The following is a 20,635-nucleotide window of genomic DNA, read 5'->3' on the forward strand; positions in this document are numbered from 1 at the left end:
CCGTTATTTTTGTATACAAATGCTAGAAGTGTAAAAAACAAGGCAAATGAATTGCATTAATTGAGTCTGTTCACCCAAGAAGTGTTGGAATAAGACAGTTGGATGAGGAATACAGATGGAACAGTATGATGTGTTTCGTGAAGATAGGAAGGGTAGAAAGGGAGGGGAGGGTGCTACTGATGTTAAAGAAAGAGCATACTGCCTCAAAACCACTAGTGCCAGTGGTTTTAAGGCAGTATGGTGTGAGATAGAGGTGAATAGAATGAAATACTTAGATGTTGTTATAGTACCTAGTAATGTGGATAGTAGTGACCGTGAAATATATAATCAAATTAGCCAACAAATTGGAAAAAGGGTGATCATTATGAGTGATTTTAATTACAACAATATAGATTGGGATGACAAGACAGCAATGGGAAGTAAAGAAATTGAGGTACTTAAGTTTTTGAGTGACAACTACCTCAGGCAGTATGTAACAGAAAGCAAATAAGGATTGAGGGTCTTCGATTTGATCATCTCATCAGAGGATGCTATGATAAATGAGGTGATGACCATGAAGTGATTACCCAGGTGGTTGCCACCCATGTGAAGATTTCTGTGAGAAGAGTATATGTAGAACTACAAGGCTGATGATTATGAAAAGCTCAAGAGACAACTTGCAGGTGTAGCATTGGATGAGGGGGGGGGTCAGCTGGAAGGAGATGAATGTAGCTTAGGTGATATTCAATAACTGTTTAGTAGAAGCAATGTCCAAATGTATTCCAAGGGTCAGAAAGTTAAATAAGGTTGGTGTGAAATGGATAATGAAGAGATTAAGCATTTGAAGAAAATGGTATAAGAACAACTGCTGCAGAGGGTATAGTTGGTGGGTATAGTTGAGATATTTAATGAACTGTTCATAAAGTCTTTCATTCTTGTGAATGTGACATCATGGAGAGTTTGACCCCAGTTGATAATGAAGAGGAGAGACTGACTGTAAGAGGTATATGGGGAATTGAGCAAACTTGATGTTAATAACAACGTATTTTGAACAAATGTGCCAACAAGTTGGCATCTGCCACAATAAAGTGTTGGAGAGGCTGTTAAGAACCAGGATCAGGAATTGGGTTGACAACAATGGCATTATATTTGATGGGCAGCATGGATTTGCTAAAGGGAGGCCATGTTTTAGTAATCTACTTAGTTATTACAATAAGTTGATGACTTTACTGGATAAAGGAGTGGATACACAATAGTATACTTAGATTTTGCAAAGGGTTTTGATAGATTACCACATGATAAGTTGATAGTCAAACTAGAGCAATTAGGTTTGGATATTAGACTAGTGCATTAGATTGCAGATTGGCTATCTGATATCAGCCAATTGCTCTCCCATACAGCAAGTTGTGAATGGAGAGCAATATCCAGGAGAGCAAATCACAAGTGGTGTGCCTCAGGGTTTGTTTTAGGGCCACTTCTGTTTAACCTGTATGTTAACGATATTGGAGAAGATTTCGATGAAGATATTCAGTTGTTTGCAGATGATGCAAAGTTTGGACAAAATATGAGGGGCAGAGCGTGTTGTAGCCTTACAAGGACTTGAATATATATTGAGTGAATGCAGTTCACTGTTGCAAAATGTAAGGTTTTAAAATTTGGGAAACAAAGATGTGATGTAGAATTTATGCTTAGAGGGGATATATTGTTGGAGGTGGAGGAAATAGATAATGGTATATAAAGATCTAAAATTTAGAGGACACATTGCTAATTGTGAGAACAACATAACAAATTCTGGGAATGATGCAGAGGACATTGACTTGTAGAAGTAAGGAGATTCTTGTTCCAATGTATAAAGCTTTGATTAGGCCACTCATGGACTTCTGTGCACAGATTTGATTAACTCGTTTTCAAAAGGACGAAGAGATATTGGAAAGAGTCTAAAGGCAACTGACTAAGGTAGTTTCTGATGTCTGGTATGTTGCATATGAGGAAAGGTTGAGAAGACGCAATTTACAGAGTCTAGTTGATAGGAAGAAGAAGAGGGCTGATATGATAGAAACATAAGAGTTTGGTAAGGGGTTGTTATAGAATCAATGTTGAAGAGGTTGCATAAAATGGTGGGAGATTAGTAGACCAATGGACACATGTATGTGGGAAAAATTAGTGCATTATCAGCATTCACATAATCATTATTACCCATTGCAGACTCCTCTTGGTTCTACAGAATAGCATGCATGCTCTGATTTCTCAAAGCACTCTTCCTACATGAGGCCATCCCTGCCAACTTTCAACCTTGTAACTTTAGTTTACAGAGATAATCTGTGGAACTAACACACACTCAGTTACTCAGAAAACCTGCATGCTTTCCAAAGCCTGTATCCTTCTGTGTTCAAATGTAATCCATCTCTTGCATACAGCTTCCTTCTATCCTCAGATGCCCACATATCTATATATTCTACATATTCTAATCCTCTCTTCCTACACATTCTTGCTATCTTCTCACTTGTTATCACTGCTGTTCTTCTTCGTTGTACATTATTTTACTGTAGCAATAATCCCGCCGTCTTCATTCTGACACATTTTTGTTGCACTCTCTCTAGCATCAATATCACATCTCTTGCTACCTCTGATGTCATTCATGCTAACTGTTACTCTCATCTCCTTCATTTTTTCACCTCACTTCATTGCTACACTCTCTTCCAATCTGCTTTATCTCTCTTTCTACCTCCACTCCAATTTTCCTATTTTCTCTCATCTCTCTCTCTCTTGCTTCTATACACTCCCATCTTTTATAGGGCCATAAGATGGCAGCTCTCATCTTCTGTCATCTCTTCTCTGGTTGCCTTGATTCCTTGACACCCTTGAGCACACTGCCAGTGATGGCTGAAGGGTAGAAACTTGCTGCCCATCAGCATTCAAAAAAATTAGAGCTAAAGGAGCTCTGGCCATTCCATTAAGCAATGATAGGCGTTAGAGGATTTATTATTATTTTTTAATGTTTTACAGGTAAAATTCAGATTTATCCATATACAGATGACACTGCAATGACCTGGTCTCTTGCCAAGTCTTTAATTGAGAAACAAGGATTTGATGCTAAAGATATGGCAATCAGGTAAGAATTTTTATTGGCTTCATCTTTCTTCAAAATTAATAACAAGTAACATGCAATTTAATGACATGCAATTTAATTTAAAACTAGGTGTCATTAATACTCTAAAAAACAGGGCTTTGAATATATGTTCTAATGAACATGCAGTGAAAGACGAATTTAAAGTTATCAGCAATACTTTTCTAAAAAATGGTTACAGCCAAAACACTATTAACAAAATTCTCTACAAGACCTCAATAAAAAAACAAAGATAAACCAGACTACAATAAAACTATAACCATTCCTTACATTAAAGGGACATCAAATAAAATAAACAGAATACTACAAAAATACAACCTCAAAGCCACTTTTGAACCTCCTGTAAAATTAAAAAGCTTGCTCAACTCATCCAAAGACCCACTCCCTCTGCTGGTCCACCCTGGAAATGTTATCTGTGAGAGTCAACATGGATTTTTGAAAGGGTGCTTTTGTTTTAGCAATATGCTAGCCTTTTATAATAAAGTTACAAGAATGTTAGATGAGGGAAAGGCATATACTGCAATTTTCTTAGACTTAGCAAAGGCATTTAACAGGGTGCCACATGATAAGCTGATATTTAAGTTGCAGCACATGGGTCTGGATATCAGATTGGCCAACTGGATTCAGGATTGGCTGTCTGATAGGTATCAGAGAGTTGTGTATTGTGGAGCAGTTTCAAGGAGCAGAGGGTTACAAGTGGGGTCCCACAGGGCTCAGTACTAGGACCTATATTATTTAACCTTTATATCAATGACATTGCCAGTGGATTGCAAGGGGATATTCAGTTGTTTGCGGATGATGCGAAGCTGGGAAGGATTATTGATAATAGTGCAGATGTGGTAGCCCTGCAAGAGGATTTGAATAAGCTAGATAGATGGGCAAATGAATGGGAGTGTCAGTTTAATGCAGCAAAATGTAAGGTCTTGAGGTTTGGGAAACATCGATGGGATGCTGCATACTCTATGGGAGGAGTTATACTGGCAGAAGTAGGGGATATCAAGAGATCTGGGGTTGATGATTGATAGAAACTTGAAATTTAGGGGACATATTGCAAAGGTGGTGAAGGTAACACAGAGGATTGCTGCAATTATGAGAAGGACACTGACCTGCAGAGATAAAAGGGTTATCATTCCATTGTATAAGTCTCTGATCAGACCACACTTAGACTATTGTTCTCAGATTTGGTCCCCAGGATTTGAAGGGGATAAATTAACTGTGGAAAGGGTACAAAGATGGTTTCAGGACTGTACAATTTTGGTTATGAGGATCGGCTGATGGAATGTGGACCGCAGAGTTTGGTGGATAGAAGAAGGAGAGGTGATATGATTGAGACTTTTAAACTGTTGTTGAGAGGTGGTTACAGGGTTGACACTGGGGAGTTCTTTTGCTTGGTTGAACAGCGGGAAGGAGTGACGACAAGAGGCCATCCCTGAAAGTTACAAAAGGAAACTGTGAGCAAGAGGGTGAGGAGTAGTTTCTTTGCATGGAGGGTGGTTGAACCATGGAATGCATTGCCTGATGGAGTGGTGAGATCGAGAACAGTCAATGCGTTTAAGGAGTGGTATGGTACACTTTGTGTTTCTTAGGGGGGGGGGGTTCCCCTCAATGAGTCTTGACAGACTTTATGTTCTTAGGAAGGACCTCCCACGATGAGTCTTTTGACTCCATGGAGGCCTGAATAATAATAATATACCATATATAGGGGAAACAGGATGCACAATTCCCATCAGACAAAAAGAACATAAACGACACATTAAATATAATAACTGTGGTGAAGCTGGCCTTTCTAATCATGCCCTTGAACACCTTACATAGAATTGACACTGGAAAAGCACCAGTTGTTTACATTACACCAAAACGTGGTATGAACACAAATTTAAGGAAGCCTGTGAGATTATTATCAACCACCCCTGTCTGAACAATAATGATGGTCTAAAAATCCCAAACATATGGAAGGCACATATTCTATCCATGGAACCTTCCTCTTTAAGAATACTATAAACAGGACTATAGTTAATCCGGGATCCTAAATCAAAAATAACAATTGTATTGCTAAAAATTGGACATCATTGTTACTGAAAGAAACTATCTGTAAGAAAGAATGTTTGCCCATGTTATCATAAATAGAATTTAGCTTGATATAGTTTCTAAATAATTGATTAATTTGTAATTTTTTTCCCACTAGAGGTCATGCCAGTAGAATAACCTGTGATCAAATCATTGTCTCTCTAGCTTACTGTATGTAATGTAACTCAGCTTGTCCTGTCTATTTGTATATGCTTGAGATGATGATCTTAATATGAAGATCGAAACGTCAGGAAATTAAAAGAGTTATTTATAACACCGGTTGTCAAGTCCATAATTTCTAAAATGAATGCTGATCACCGTACAACACTAAAAGAAAAGACTAGTAATACAATGATTGTGCGAGACCTGGGATACAGCGGGTCTACAGTTTGGACTATATTAAATAAGAGCAAAGAATATAAAGAACAAGGAAAAGTTGCTACTGTTTCTTTAAACATGGTGATCACCTGAAATAGAAGCCATGTAATGATCGAGATGGAGCATCTTCTATCACTCTGGATTGGGGATTATAACCAAAAAAGAATACCCTATAGGAAATGTTCAGGCAAAAGCTCTCAATATTTTTACCTTTTTGAAAGAGACCAAATTTCAAGAGGAATGTGAAATCTTTACTGTGAGTTAGGATGGTTTGACCATTTTAAAAAATTGAAATGGACTGTGTAACATATGAATAACTGGGGTATCTGCTAGTGCAGATAAAGATTCTGCAGCCAAGTTTCCTGAAGAATTGCAAAGGATAATTCAAGGGGTGATTATGATGATCGGCAAATATTCACCGTCGATGAAATTGGTCTGTTTTGGAAGCGTATGCCAACAAAAACTTTCCTAGCTAAAACTGAAGTATCTCAACCAGGATACAGTGTATCTAAAGATTTTCTTAAGCTTTTATTAGGAGGCAATGTGGAAGGCGACTTTGATTGAAGCCTATTTAGTTTATCATGCGCAAAATCCAAGATCTAACGTTATTGAAGAAATCAGGACAGTTGGAAAAAAACTTGGATTTAATGAACTGGATAGTGTAGATATGAGAAACTTGTTTGATTTCCATTCAGAACTTAAGTGAGAATGATCTCCTTCAACTAGAAGAACAGAAATACAGAACAGTGCATATGAAAAAGAAGATATGGAGTGTGAACAATAAGACAATGTTACGACTAAGAAGCTAACTGCAAAAGAACTTGAGCTAGTTTTCAATCACATTGAGTATGCTATGGAAATTTTGTTCGATGCTGATCCTGATTTACATTATTAAAGTTTCATTTTTTCTCCAATCGCGAACTAGTTTTTCGTTTACTCCGAACTGACGTGCAGCAACACAGTTAGTATTTTCTTTGCAAATTTAATCACTTTGCATTTAAAACTCGTGTCATATTTCATTCTTTTAAAAGGAGCCATTGCACTTTAGTTCACTATTGGTCAACTGGTCAATACGAAAAATAAATTTTTCAAGTCAACTTATACGACGAGTATACTATAAAAACTCAAACTCAAATTCCAATATCGACTTATACGCTAGGTCGACTTGTACGCCGGAATATACGGTATATAAAAACATGTTGCTCTCCAGCCCAATTTAATTTTGTAACTTAATACATAAAAATAATAATAGGACTCTAGATTTGATGTAGTAAAGGTTTTTTTTTTTTTTTTTTCACAGAGGTTAGGCCAATTATTGTAATGGTTGGTCAGGTTACTGCCCAACAATTACCATAATTGTTGTAATGGTTGGTCAGTAACTTTAGCAAACCATGTAGATTGTAGTGCAGCTTGTTTTTCTGTATATATGTGTATGCTCCAGATGATGACCTTGATATGAAGGTCCAAACGTAGTGTTCATTTTGGTTTATATTAAACTAAAGTTTTGCTCTAACACGATAGTTGTCTCCATAATTTTCCATAATATATTCTGATCACTGTCTAAGCATGAAAGAAAGGAAGTTCTTTTTAGTTCCTCCTTAATAAAAGGCCGATTGTATGGCCTGGACTGAATGTTGCTGAGATTCTGGCAAAATTTTTGCCCAAAATGTCTGCAATAGTTTTGTGATCAGCAATAACACATCTGTTGTAATATGTGGTAGACAAACATGCATTTTGTATACTATTTTCCATATTTTTCCCATACACTTTTAATATCGATTGTTTGATTAATCTATAATGTAAATTGAATGCAAGATTGCTTTTGACTGTAATGTCTCACTTAATGCGTTTTGGCCTGAGTATATTTTAAAGCTATTAAGTTTGATGTGTGGGATACCGTATTTACTCGAATATAATTCACCGTCACGTATATTTCACACCCCTGATTTTACTTTATGAAAAAGGAAATTAAAAAGTTTCACACATACTCCACACACAAAAAAAGTTTAATCAATTAGTTTCTGTAACTCACAAATCTTTAACCTGTTCTTGTAAAGTTCATTCCTTAGACCTGCTACCATTTTAGCCACTTGCCTCTGTATCCTCTCCACCTGCTCTCCTACACCAAGAAACCCTGGTGCCAGATCTGCACGCAGTAATCAAGATGGGGGGATCTTATCAAGGCTCGATAAAGAGGAACAATAACCTGCTGGTCTCTGCTCGTCGAATTATTCTTTGGTAATCAAGTAATCTGATGAGCCGTTTTAGCCATTTTTGCTATATGCCACTAAACTTTAACTCCCTATCCACTAACACTCCCAAGTTGATGGCTTCATAAATTTCCTGGGGTGTAGTTCCACCAAGGTGGTATACAGCTGGTAATCTTTTCACCCCAAAATGCATAACCTTATACTTTGCCACATTAATCTGACATCCATTCTCCTTTGTCCCGTCTGCCAATCTATCTAAATTAGCCTGCAAAATTTTGACATCATCTGAATTAACTATTGCTCTATCCAACTTTGCATCATTGGTAAATAACTGAACAGTTCCTCTCAGATCCTTTCCTATATCATTAATGAACAAATTTAACAGTAGCCACTGATAAGCAATGATTGTGCTCAGGAGTGGAATGCCAGGGCGATCCTGGATGCTATACCAGCACCACAGCAAGTCTTAGGTCCCGATCCTGGGCCATGGGATGAGAGACTTACTGCAACGCTGTTCATTCTTGCGGGCAAGTCTGCTAGGCAGTTGATCTGACTGGGACATTCAGGGCTGCTCATCTTGCTGAAGCAGAGATAAGGATGGCCAATCCAGATCACTCTTTTTTTGGCCCAGGTTTGTGCACTGCACAGCAAACATTGGATTGCACGTTGGACATTGAGATCCAATGTTCGACGGCAGGACATTGGATCTCAATGATGCCAATCTGGAAGAAAAGATGGCAAAAAAGACAGAAGTAGAGAGAATCTTACAGAAAGAAAATGAAGAAGAAGAATGAAAAGAGGTACCATCACTTATAGGTCCCCTCTGCCTTGAACAGTAATCAAGATGGGGGGATCTTATCCACAGGGAGGGAGTGGTAAATGTATCACTCTCCAATCAGTAGTGTGCAGTTTCAAATTCCACCATGAGCATGGATGTTTGTATTATCATCAGCTCAGAGGTGAATATCATTGCTCTGTATAAGGAAGGTTAGCATATGTTTATTAAAGGACCTGACATGGCTTGTAAAAAGTTCTATGTTTGATCTCTAGAGCAGAGTTTCTGGACTATGTAAAAAAAAAAAAAAATTAATAAATAAAAAATGAATAAAATTTAAAACAAATAAATAACAGACAACATATCCTTAGCCCACCTATGGTACTAATATACTGTAGGTTCACAATCTTTGGTAGATGGCAGTTATCTAAAAAAAAACATAAAATGTGTAGAGAACTAGTTGAAAATTTTGAGTTTTTTTTTTTTTCTTAGCCACTGAGAAGAGAGGTTTGCTTGAGCATTATATAAGAGTTTTTGGGAGTTCTCAACAGTAGTTTTCTACATCCTAATTTTTTTATTTTATTATTTATAAGATGATAATAAAACTTTATATTGTTTGCTATAATTGAGTAATCACTTAGGGATTTTATTCTTCTTCAGATTCACAGTGGAATATTTTAATGAACCAAATCTCAATTATGGATTACATGTTGTACATGTGTTTGAAGCATTAAAAGCTAGTGATTACCAAGATGTATATAAGCCATCAAGAGAGCAGTTTGATGGTCAAGGGTCATATGGCAATGGAGCAGCCATGAGAATTTCACCATTACCACTATTTTGTTATGGGACGTCCGAAGATCAGATGATTGAGGTCAGTAAATTAGCATACTGAATCATTTCTCTGAGATGACTATAAATATAGATGGAATTAGTTTTGTAATCATTTTTCATATTGTATAACATGGTTTCTTTAAAATTCTTTGCCAATAGAGTAAAACCTCATATTTATACTGTTTGCATTGGCTTAATGTTTACATGCAACATTTATTTTTGTTTTTTTTTGTATTCTTCACATTGAATTCATCTTTGGAAAACTATTTACTATTATTTTCACCTTTTTTTATAATATTAACAGTGTCAAATCTCTTGCAGAAAAATTTTTGCTGTGCTTATTTTTCACAACTGATTTTCAAATTTTTTTATTTTTTCAGTATTTAATAATATTTAAACTGTAATGAAAAAATTAGATGTTACTAAAAGTGCATATACATTGACCGTATAGCTGTAAGCAGGGATTATGCTGGATTAGTGATGGCAAAACACCAACCAAAGGTTGTCAGACAGAATTGATGTCATCATTAGAGGCTAATCCTGAAAAGACAGCAATAAAGAACAAAGGGTGACATTTTTGTATAAAAGGAAGTTATGGCCTTTGGCTCAGGGCTTTTTCTTCTGGTCATCGTCGAAGCTTTTTCTCCCGTCGAATGCTGTAGGACCTACGTCTCCAGATCACAGCAGACCAATTTCCTCAGCAGTTACACGTAAGTCCAACAGTAATGACGGCTAATTCCATATTGAATGTCCGACGGAGGAAAGATCTACTTGCAACCACCTATGATGTCCAAGCAGCCAGGAAGTTTATCAAAAGAAGACCCTGAAGTCCTGAAGAAGTATGCTGTATTTTGGACTCTTTGTTTATGGTGAATATGTAAGTAGTCAGTATCTTTGTTATTAGTTAGAAAGTGTGTTTCAGGTTCATGAATGTGCCTACAAGAAAACATGTGTATATATGGCGGTAACTAAGTCACAAAGTTTTGTGGGAATATTATTAGAGAACTTGTCTGTTAAGGCTGTGAATATGCACTTAGTTTAGTATAGGGAGGTACTATTGAGAATTGATATATAGTCAGACTATATTTATGTCAGTATTTGATGGGGAAGGGTTTTATTTAATCTTTTACTGCAGTGTGCAAGTATGTACATAGTTTATGTTTAATGAGTTTACCTTTTATTGGGAGTAATTGAGAGTTTTGTCATACAGATTGTATTACCTGTTTGAAAAAGGGTTAAGTGTGATAATTGCAAAATCTCTCTAGTGTAAATGTATTTCTTGTCTAGTAAAGTAAATGTTTTTTGTTTTGTAACCACCTGATCTGTTCTTTTGGCTAATGCACTATCTCCAAAAAAATGCAAACCTGCAGGCATGATGAGATACTAATAGTCATGACTTGCATATAGAAAATTTGGATATATTTAGTGATTAATTCCTGTTTTTCTTCACCCTAACTTTCTAACAAAATTTACCTAAATTAGATGGTGCAGTCGATAATAAAATAAATTTTCTAATTTGATTTGTATGAGAGTAGGGAACTGCACACATTTGTGAGAACTAGCATCCAGAGTTGGGTTGACAACAATGGTATTATCTTTGATGGACACATGGATTTGCTAAAGGGAGGGCTTGTTTAAGTAATCTAATTACTGATTACAATAAAGTGACTGCTTCCTTGGACAGAGGAGAAGGATACACAGTAATATACTTGGATTTCGCAAAGGCTTTTGATAGAGTACCTCACGATAAGTTGACAGTCAAACTAGAGCAGATGGGGTTGGATATTAAATTAGTGCATTGGATTGGAGACTGGCTATCTGATAGGTATCAATAAGTTCTGTATGAGGGTGCGATATCCAGGAAAAGGAAAGTCACTAGTGGAGTGCTCAGGGTTTTGTTTTAGGGCCATTACTGTTTAACTTGTATATTAATGATATTGGCGAAGATTTGGATGGAGATATTCAGTTGTTTGCAGATGATGCAAAGTTAGGATGAACCATAAAGAGTAGTGACGATGTTGTGGCCTTACAAGAAGATTTGAATAAATTGAGTGATTGGGCACGGAAATGGGGATGTGAGTTCAATGTTGCAAAATGTAAGGTTTTAAAATTTGTAAAACAAAGATGGGATGCAGACTTTATGCTTGGTGAGAATATATTGTTGGAGGTAGAGGAAATAAGAGATCTGGGGGTGATAGTGGATAAGGATCTAAAATTTAGGGGACACATTGCTAAAATTGTGAAGACAACACAAAGGCTTCTGGGAATGATGTGGAGGACACTGACTTGTAAAAGTAGGGAGATTCTTGTTCCATTGTATAAGGCTTTGATTAGGCCACACATGGACTATTGTGCCCGAATTTGGTCACCGGGTTTTCAGAAGGATGGAGAGATATTGGAAAGGGTCCAAAGGCGACTGGCTAAGGTAGTTTCTGACCTCTGGATTGTCGAGTATGAGGAAAGATTGAGAAGATGTAATTTGCAGAGTTTGGTGGAGAGGAGGAAGAGGGGAGATATGATAGAGACCTACAAGTTGGTAAGGGGTTGTTATAGGATGATCAATGGTGGAGAATAGTGGGAGATCAGGGGAGAACCAGAGGTCATCCCTGGAAACTGTATAAAGAGGGTGTGAGTAGGGGAGTGAGAGCAGGTTTTTTTCGTGCAACGTTGTGAATGATTGGAATGCCCTGCCTGAGAGCGTGGTGTCTGCAAGGAGTTTGAGTGTGTTTACGACACAGTATGATGAGATGTGTGTGTGTGTGATAAAAGGACCTCCCAGATGAGTCTTTGACTAATTGAGGTCTTGGGGTAGTAATAATAGTAATAATAATTTACTTATAATACAAAGTTTATTTAATAGCAGGGGGGGGACAGAAATTGGTCATGGTAAGATTAACCCTTGAGAGGTTTATTTTAAAGTAGTTTATAGGCCTAATTCAGTGAAGTTGAACAGAGCTAAAGTTAAGTCAAAGTTAAGTTAAAATGAATAGTTAATGTTATTTAACCATGGTGCAGACACATATTTAATTAATAGTTTATTTAACGGAGTATGAAATTTCAGTTATTATTAAAATATTAATTTCAACAGAAATATTTATCATTATCAAATTCCTGATATGTACCATCAGGGGATGGATGTATTGGATATTACAATAGTACTACATGAAACAGTTAGATCATTATTAATTTACTGTCAACAATTTTCCTCCAAATTAATCTCTTATTTGTGAAGATTCCAATATTATCAGATCTTTTATTTCTGTCTTTTAAGGCACACCACACCATATGAATCCATGTAGACCTTGGTCTTCCTCAGTCTTTTTTCCTCTCATTTTGGCAAAAAAATACTTTTTTTTTTTAACCTTTCTTTTCGTATTCTGTTCAGGTGACCATAACACCTGCTAACACATTCCTGAATGCAAACAGTAAACAGTGTCAAATTTTTTCCTAATTTCCTTATTTTTAATATGATGTTACCATTGTTATATTTGTTCACTCCCGTAATCTTTCTCAGAAAACTCTCATGTCTGTGGTCTTCAGTCTTTGATCAGGTGTTTTATTTTTATTTCTAAACCAGCTCTCAGATTCATAAGTTAAAATTGGTTTGAGCAATGTTTTGTATTTATGTTGACTGGTATGGTAGGAAGTATGAAATTTCAGTTATTATTATTAAAATATAGATTTCAACAGAAATATTTATCATTAGCAAATTTCTGATATGTACCATCAGGGGATGGATGTACAGGCTATTACAATAGTACTACATGAAACAGTATGAAACATACCCTTCCATACCAGCTTTCCTAATTTTGTGTCTATTTCCATATTTAATTTGTCATATTTAACAAAAATTGGGTAAATAGCTGAAATGTTTTACTTGTTCAATAGCTTCTCCATTCAGAATGTAGTTGATGTTTTTGAGTTTCTGCCTATTTTCATTGTCTTTATCTTTTTATTGCTGATTTTCATACGAAATTTATTACAGCAGTTATTCAATTTATTCAGGGAATCCTGCTGACTTATGTTGCATTTATTTAGCAGCATAATGTTTGCATAAAGTAAAGAGCTGAAATTAATATTTCCAATTTCAAAAGCAGGTTTAATATCACTTTCCATTATAATCCGTGTGTTGAGGCTTAAGTGATGTGGGGTCATCATGTAGGGGTCATAATGGAATATATATATAGCACTCAGAATGGAATAAAAACTGAATTTAATTCTTCCAATATTCATCTCAGTCACTGAGACATCTTCAGGGATTACAAAAAAAACTATTGTAACACACACTCAAATAAAACACAATACTAGATGAAACACATGGGTGACTCTAAAGTCCTGTCTAGGTGGTGCACCCTCACTGGACATTTGTAGGTGGCCTAGGATGTAAGGTGGGATCTCTGATAATTAATGTTTCCCAAATTTTGGGAAGTTTTATGCAACCATATTTATTTACATTCCATTGATTTCTGAGTGCCACCACAGATTCTAAAAATAGTCTTTCTTTTTTGAATTTACTATGGTGGAGCATGGTGGTTTTTTCCTCAGGAGATCCTGTGGGTTGTATCCAAAACATAGTCTGCAAGGCAGATTGACCATAATCGTGATTGCAGAGATATGATTTGTATTCTGTTAGTGGATGGTTGCTGAGCTACCTGTCTGTCCAAATAAGCCAGCTTGCACTAACAGGGTACTTTATAAACTTCAGGCACTGAGAGAGGTGAGAGCTGATGTTTTGGTAGAATGGATAAGGATAGCAAGTTTACAGTGGGGCTGTGTGGAGGTTGTACTTCTTTTAAAGACCTGGCTTTTTTTTCTGATGTGTCATGGATGTAGGATATGGTGTTAGCATTTCTGAAATTCTTTTGAAGAGATGGCTAGGGAATGGGAGAGAAACTGATTATTTTTTTTAATTCTGTAATCGCTGTAGCCATTGGAAAGGAAAGTGTTGTGTATGAGGTTGAGTTCGGTTGAAAGAGCGGTTCCACTGGAACAAAGTTGTGGGCTCTCTTGGTTAGAGTTTTAATAATGTCATATTGTTGAGAGTGGTGGTGGTGGTGGGAGAGTTTGTGAATATATCTGTCTGTGTGAGTAGGTTTTCTATATACAGTGAAGGAAAAGTTACCATTAGAAAGGTGTGTTACTAAGGTGTCTAGGATGGGTAAACTATTGTTATTTTCCTTTTACATCATAAACGGATTCTTGGATATAGACTGTTGGGGTGACCGAAGAAGGAGTCTGATGTGTCTGGGCCATGAGGCCAAATAGAGAACAGATCATCTATATATTTTAGCCAGATAGAAGGTTTTAGAGGGGCTGAATCTATTGCTCGTTTTTCAAAATTTTGCATGTAAAAATTGGCAAGAGGGGTGATGGGGGGGAACCCATAGCAGCTCCCTCTGTTTGTTTGTAAATTTTGTTTTTCCAAGAAAAATAACCAGAATTGATAGAAAAGGAAAAGAGATCTAAGATAGCAGAAGGAAAAACGTTTTTAAGTTAAGCTGTCATTTAAGGTCCTTAAATGACACTTTAAAAAAGTACAACCTCCACACAGCCCCACCGTAAACTTGCTACCCTTATCCGCTCCACCAAAGATCAGCTCCCTCCTCTCTCAGTGCCTGGAGTTTATAAAATACCCTGTTCCTGCAAGCTGGCTTACTTTGGACAGACAGGTAGATCAGCAACCATCCGCTAAGAAGAACACAAATCATACATCTGCAATCACGACTGTGGTCATCTGGCCTTGCAGACCATGTTTTGGATACAACCAGTGGCGGCTGGTGAAAATTTTAACTGGGGTGTTGCATATACAAACTAAGAATACAAAAATCGTCATAATTCAGCCTTGTATCTATAATAAATAAATAATTATATGTTATTTTAACAGAATAAAATAAGATTTACCAAAAATATTTCGCACACACCAATAATGAAAGTTTTGTATCTCAGAAATAACGCATGCAAGCATTCAGTGAGCAGCGTCTGATGCACTTGTTATGTGCAGTGACAAGTGCAAATGAATATCGGCGAGTCTAGCCGAATGTGATAATTCCGACACTGCGTTAGATCGCAGTGCATTTGTTTCATGTAACGATAATTGAGAAAATATAATTCTTTACATATTTTTAATAGTGACACTCATCATAATTCAGCCTTGTAATAAATAATTATATGTTATTTTAACAGAATAAAATAAGATTTACCAAAAATATTTTACCCTCACCATGAACACACAACAATAATAAAAGTTTCGTATCTCACAGAAAGAACGTGCGCAAGCATACAATTTATCTGTAGTGACACTGCTCATTGAGCAGTGGCAGATTCACTTGTTAAGTGCAGTGACAAGCGCAAACGAATATTGGCGAGTCTAGCCGCTGCTGACTGAACATGATAATTCCAACGCTGTGTTAGATCACAGTGCATTTGTTTCATAATCTAAAGCATTAATCAAACAATTCCAATTATTAACTATTTAATCAATGTTGATACATAAGCTGTAACCTTTAACATGTTGTATTGCATTTATATTATGTTGTAAGCATGGTTATTATTTATAAACACAAGCAAAATTTAATTTTTTCGTTTTTTCCTTGGTGGTGCTGAAATGTTGCAGTGCTTATGTACAAGCCGCCACTCGATACAACCCACAGGATTTCCTGGACAAAAAAAAAAAAAAAAAGCTCCACTAGAGTAAATTCAAAAAAGAAAGACTATTTTTAGAATCTGTGGCAGTACTCAGAAATCAACCAAATGTAAATAAATACAGTTGCATAAACTTCCCAAAATTTGGGAAACATCAATTATCAGAGATCCCATCTTACTTTGTAGGTTGCCTAGGATGTAAGGTGGAATCTCTGATAATTGATGTTTCCCAAATTAAAGTACTATCTGGGTGATGCGCCCTCTATGGGTGCACCACCTAGATAGTACTTTAGAGTCACCCATGTGTTTCATCTAGTATTGTGTTGTATTTGAGTGTGTGTTACAATAGTTTTTTTTGTAATCCTTGGAGATATCTCAGTGACTGAGACGCAATATTGAAAGCATTAAAATCAATTTTAATCCCTTCTGGGTGCTGTATACATTCCATTAAGCCCCCAACATGATTTCCCTTATAATGTGATCCATATAGATAATGAATAGCAGTGAAAATAAGGGGCATTGTTTTCTCACACTTGATTTAACATCAAAACTATTTTCCTGTACCTTCTTCAATTTTCACTGCTGACTTACAACTCATATATTGGCTATATATTGCCTGATGTAATCTCCAGTTTACACCATATAACCGTAGCATTTTGAACAGCTTCTCTCTTGACGTCTTATCATATGCCTTTTCCAGATCTACAAAACTTTGATATACATCCTTGTTATGTTTCCAGTATTTATCACTCTGACTGGGAATCTTCACTTGTGTTGTGTCGAGAAAATGTGATGAGTCATCTCCCTTTTCCGACCCAACATAGGGTTTGCTCAGAAGGAGTGGATGAGGACATACTTATGCCTCCAAACAGAAAATGTGCTCATTAATGACCCAAGAACATGTGTATATCCAGATTAGTAAATTCTAAGCAATGTTAAAGTATCCCATAAACTAAATAGAGAAGGTTTGTTAAATCTATTAAGGTAGAAAATCATGTATAAACTCTAAAAAGATGTGTACAAGCTAATAATAGTTTTAGGCCATGTCAAAGATAGTTCGTGGCCACGGTATCCAATCGGCAGCCGCCGTACGTATGACGACACCACCAAGTGAGGGCGCTGTTTTGGAGTATATAGGTTTCGGCGAGGATTTGAATTGCTCTCTTTTTCTTCTCGTTTCGTTGGTACCTGGTTTCCCTGTGCGGAAGGCTGCATAGTTGTGAATAGCTTGCTGCCATGCGTAGCGAGAGTCTTCCCTTGCTATGTGTGCTACGTGGATCAAAGCTGCAGCTATAATGCATCCAGATTCCTAAGAAGAAAGGGCCACTGATGAGTTAACGTCAGTGTATTAATCAGTGTAAGAGTGCTTCGTTCCGTGTAGAACAAAAGAATAGTGAAGCTGCTGTTAAAGGAAGGTACAGTAAGGAGATCCGAATATCCAGATAAAGCAAGAACGGTAAGCAGAAATCTTTTCATATTAATATCGGAGTAACTGTGTAGTAAGGAGAACTGATCTTTAAGAACACAGCCCATTTCCGTGAAGTGTTACAAGAACTGCCTGCATTTTGGACATTTTGTCTATATCTAAGGAAAAGGCATCTTAGGCTTGAGCCAATTAGGAGACCGAGGCTACGAACTGTTTGTGTCTAAAGGATAATAATGTTATACTGTTAAAACCTAATTGAATGCTAACTAAAATTTTGCAGGAGGATTGAGTCTAAAATATATGAAGGAGCATTGCCTCAAGAAATCTATGTCAGAGTTACTGAATTGACTTGTGTATATATATGTAATTAGCATGCATGATAGTAGATTGGTTATTTAGTATATGTTGTCAGAGTCTGAGGATAGTTATATATATATGAGTGAAGGAATTTGTGTCAGTATAAAGGATTACAGTGTAGAAATTTGGATGTGTTAAATTAAGAAAAGGGAGGGAACCCAGCTCTTTTAATTAAAGGTTTAACTAACATGTATCTTTATGTTTTTGTGCTAAAATAAACGTATTTCTTTATGTGCAATCAAATGAGTTTGTCATGTTTTCTGTGGATTGAATTACCGCTTGGAAAATTACGAACCGTGCATAAAAGGGGAATCCACTAATAATATAAGAAACGGGACCTCATGTTGGAGGCTTAATGGATTTTTTACAACACTCAAAAAGAATTAAAATAGAATTTTCTGCGATCGCGCTACCTACATCCCGCTAGAACACGACCCCACAAAAACACAAGTTAAGAAACTAAAAATCTTACTCAAAAAAGTATCTTCCTGGCCCCCTGACGTCACCAAAAAACTTAAACCTTTCCGCTCCCGTCCCCCCCGAATATACGGTTTACCAAAAATCCACAAACCCAATTCCCCACTCAGGCCTATAGTAGATGCCACCAATGCACCTTGCTATAGACTATCTAAACAGCTGGCCAACTCTCTGATCCCCCTCACCGGAAGGTCCCCTTCCTATATAAAAAACTCGACCTACTTTAAAGCCCTCACAGAAAATTTAACCTTGAATAAGACAGACATATTGGTAAGCTTTGATATCTCCTCTTTGTTTACCAATATTCCCTTAATTGACACCTTATCTCTCTTAGAAAACGTTTTTCCCTCTGACATCTTAGATCTCTTTTCCTTTGCCATTAACTCTGGGTATTTCTCTTGGAACAACAAAATCTACAAGCAGATAGAGGGAACTGCCATGGGTTCCCCCCTCTCACCCCCCCTTGCCAATTTCTATATGGAAGATTTTGAAAAACGAGCCATAGACTCAGCCCACTCAAACCTTCTATCTGGCTAAGATATGTAGATGATGTGTTCTCTATTTGGCCTCATGGCCCAGACACGTTAGACTCCTTCCTCAGTCATCTCAATAGTCTACATCCAAGAATCCAGTTCACTATGGAAAAGGAAAAGAACAATTGTTTACCCTTCCTAGACACCTTAGTCATACGCCTGCCTAATGATACACTTACCTTCACCGTATACAGAAAACCCACACACACAGGCAGATACATTCACAAACTCTCCCACCACCACCCCTCTCAACAATATGGCATTATTAAAACTCTTACCAAGAGAGCCCACAATCTTTGTTCCAGTGGAACCACCCTCACTACTGAGCTTAACCACATACACAGCACTTTCCTCTCCAATGGCTACAGCGATCACAGTATCAAAAAAATAATCAACTCCTCCCCCATTCCCCGTCCTTCTCCTCAACAAGATTTTAAAAATGCCATCACCATACCCTACATCCGTGGCACATCCAAAAAAATAGCCAAGATACTAAAACAGTACAACCTACACACAGCATATAAGCCCCACCGCAAACTTGCTACCCTTATCCGTTCTACGAAAGATCAGCTCCCTCCTCTCTCTCTGCCTGGAGTTTACAAAGTACCCTGTTCTTGTAAGCTGGCGTACTTTGGACAGACAGGCAGATCAGCATCCATCCATCTAGAGGAACACAAGTCTTACATCTTCAAACACAACTATGGCCATTCAGGCTTGGCTGACCATGTTTTGGACACCACCCACAGGGTATTATGGAAGAAAACCACCATGCTCCACCACAGCAAATTCAAGAAAGAGAGACTTTTCTTAGAAGTAGCAGCAGCAGCAGCTCTCAAAAACCAACCAAATCTCAATAAATACGGTTGCATTAAGCTTCCGAAGATTTGGGAAACACTCGTCACCAGACTTCCCACCTTACATTCCAGGCCACCTACTACTGCCCTTAGAGGGCGCTATACCTAGATAGGACTTTAGTGTCACCCACGTGGTTGGGCTTAGTATTGTTTGTTATTTGTGTATATGTTACATTAATTGTTTTTGTAATCCCCATAGATGTCTTAGTGACTAGGACGAAATATAGGAAGTATTAAATTCTATTTTAATTCTTTTTGAGTGTTGTAAAAAATCCATTAAGCCTCCAACATGATGTCCTCACAGCACTTAAGCCTCTACACACGAAGAAACGGGACCACGACTGCATACTTCATGATCCCTGCATTTTCTTTCTAAGTAATCTTGGTTAGTGTATCAGAATTTAGTTGCCGGCTGGCGCAGTCATTAAATAATATAAATTGGTTGGCAAATGAATTAACTGATAATAATAATAAAAAAAATACAAAAGTAATAATAATAGATAAAGAAAGTTTAAGAATAAGAGATAAGATGCCAATAACGCCAAAGACGAGGATATAACACTTGTTTGCTGATGATGCAAACATGAGGATAATTGTAGGTAACACTACTGCTGTTAATTCCCCTTCAGGAAGATTTGAATTGACTTGACTGGAACAACGAAGTGGGGTTGTAGTTTTAATAATAAGTTCAAGGTGTTGCATTTTAAAGTGCAGAAATATAAGGATGTGTGCTAAAATTGGTGGTGCTGTACTACAAGCAATGGATAAGATTCGAGATGGCTAGACTGAGTTTATAAGGCATATCGCAAGTTGCAAAGGCTGCACATCATAGTGCTGCTATGATAAGAACTACATTAACAAGTGGAGAGAAGGAAGTGGTTGTGCTACTTTTTAAACACTGCTCAAACCACACTTGAATTAACATGCGCAGATTTGGTCACTTGATTTTCATTGTGATGTAGAAACATTGGAGAGG

At 37.0% G+C, this 20,635-nt stretch overlaps 1 protein-coding gene across 2 annotated transcripts in view; it reads left to right on the forward strand.

Annotated features, from left to right (window-relative positions):
- Positions 1-20,635, forward strand: part of LOC150110534 (ADP-ribosylhydrolase ARH3-like) — a 171,376-nt gene that overhangs the window by 20,078 nt on the left and 130,663 nt on the right. For both annotated transcript variants that reach the window (XM_090394609.1, XM_090394604.1), the window contains exons 2-3: positions 2,986-3,091; positions 9,197-9,410. In XM_090394609.1, the coding sequence (XP_090250735.1) occupies positions 2,986-3,091; positions 9,197-9,410 (320 nt within the window). The remainder of the gene's footprint in view (positions 1-2,985; positions 3,092-9,196; positions 9,411-20,635) is intronic.

This window comes from Typopeltis vanoorti, chromosome 1, assembly GCF_054136105.1.
Source record: "Typopeltis vanoorti isolate ZY-2024b chromosome 1, IOZ_Tvanoo_1.0, whole genome shotgun sequence".
NCBI classification, from domain to species: Eukaryota; Metazoa; Arthropoda; class Arachnida; order Uropygi; family Thelyphonidae; genus Typopeltis; species Typopeltis vanoorti.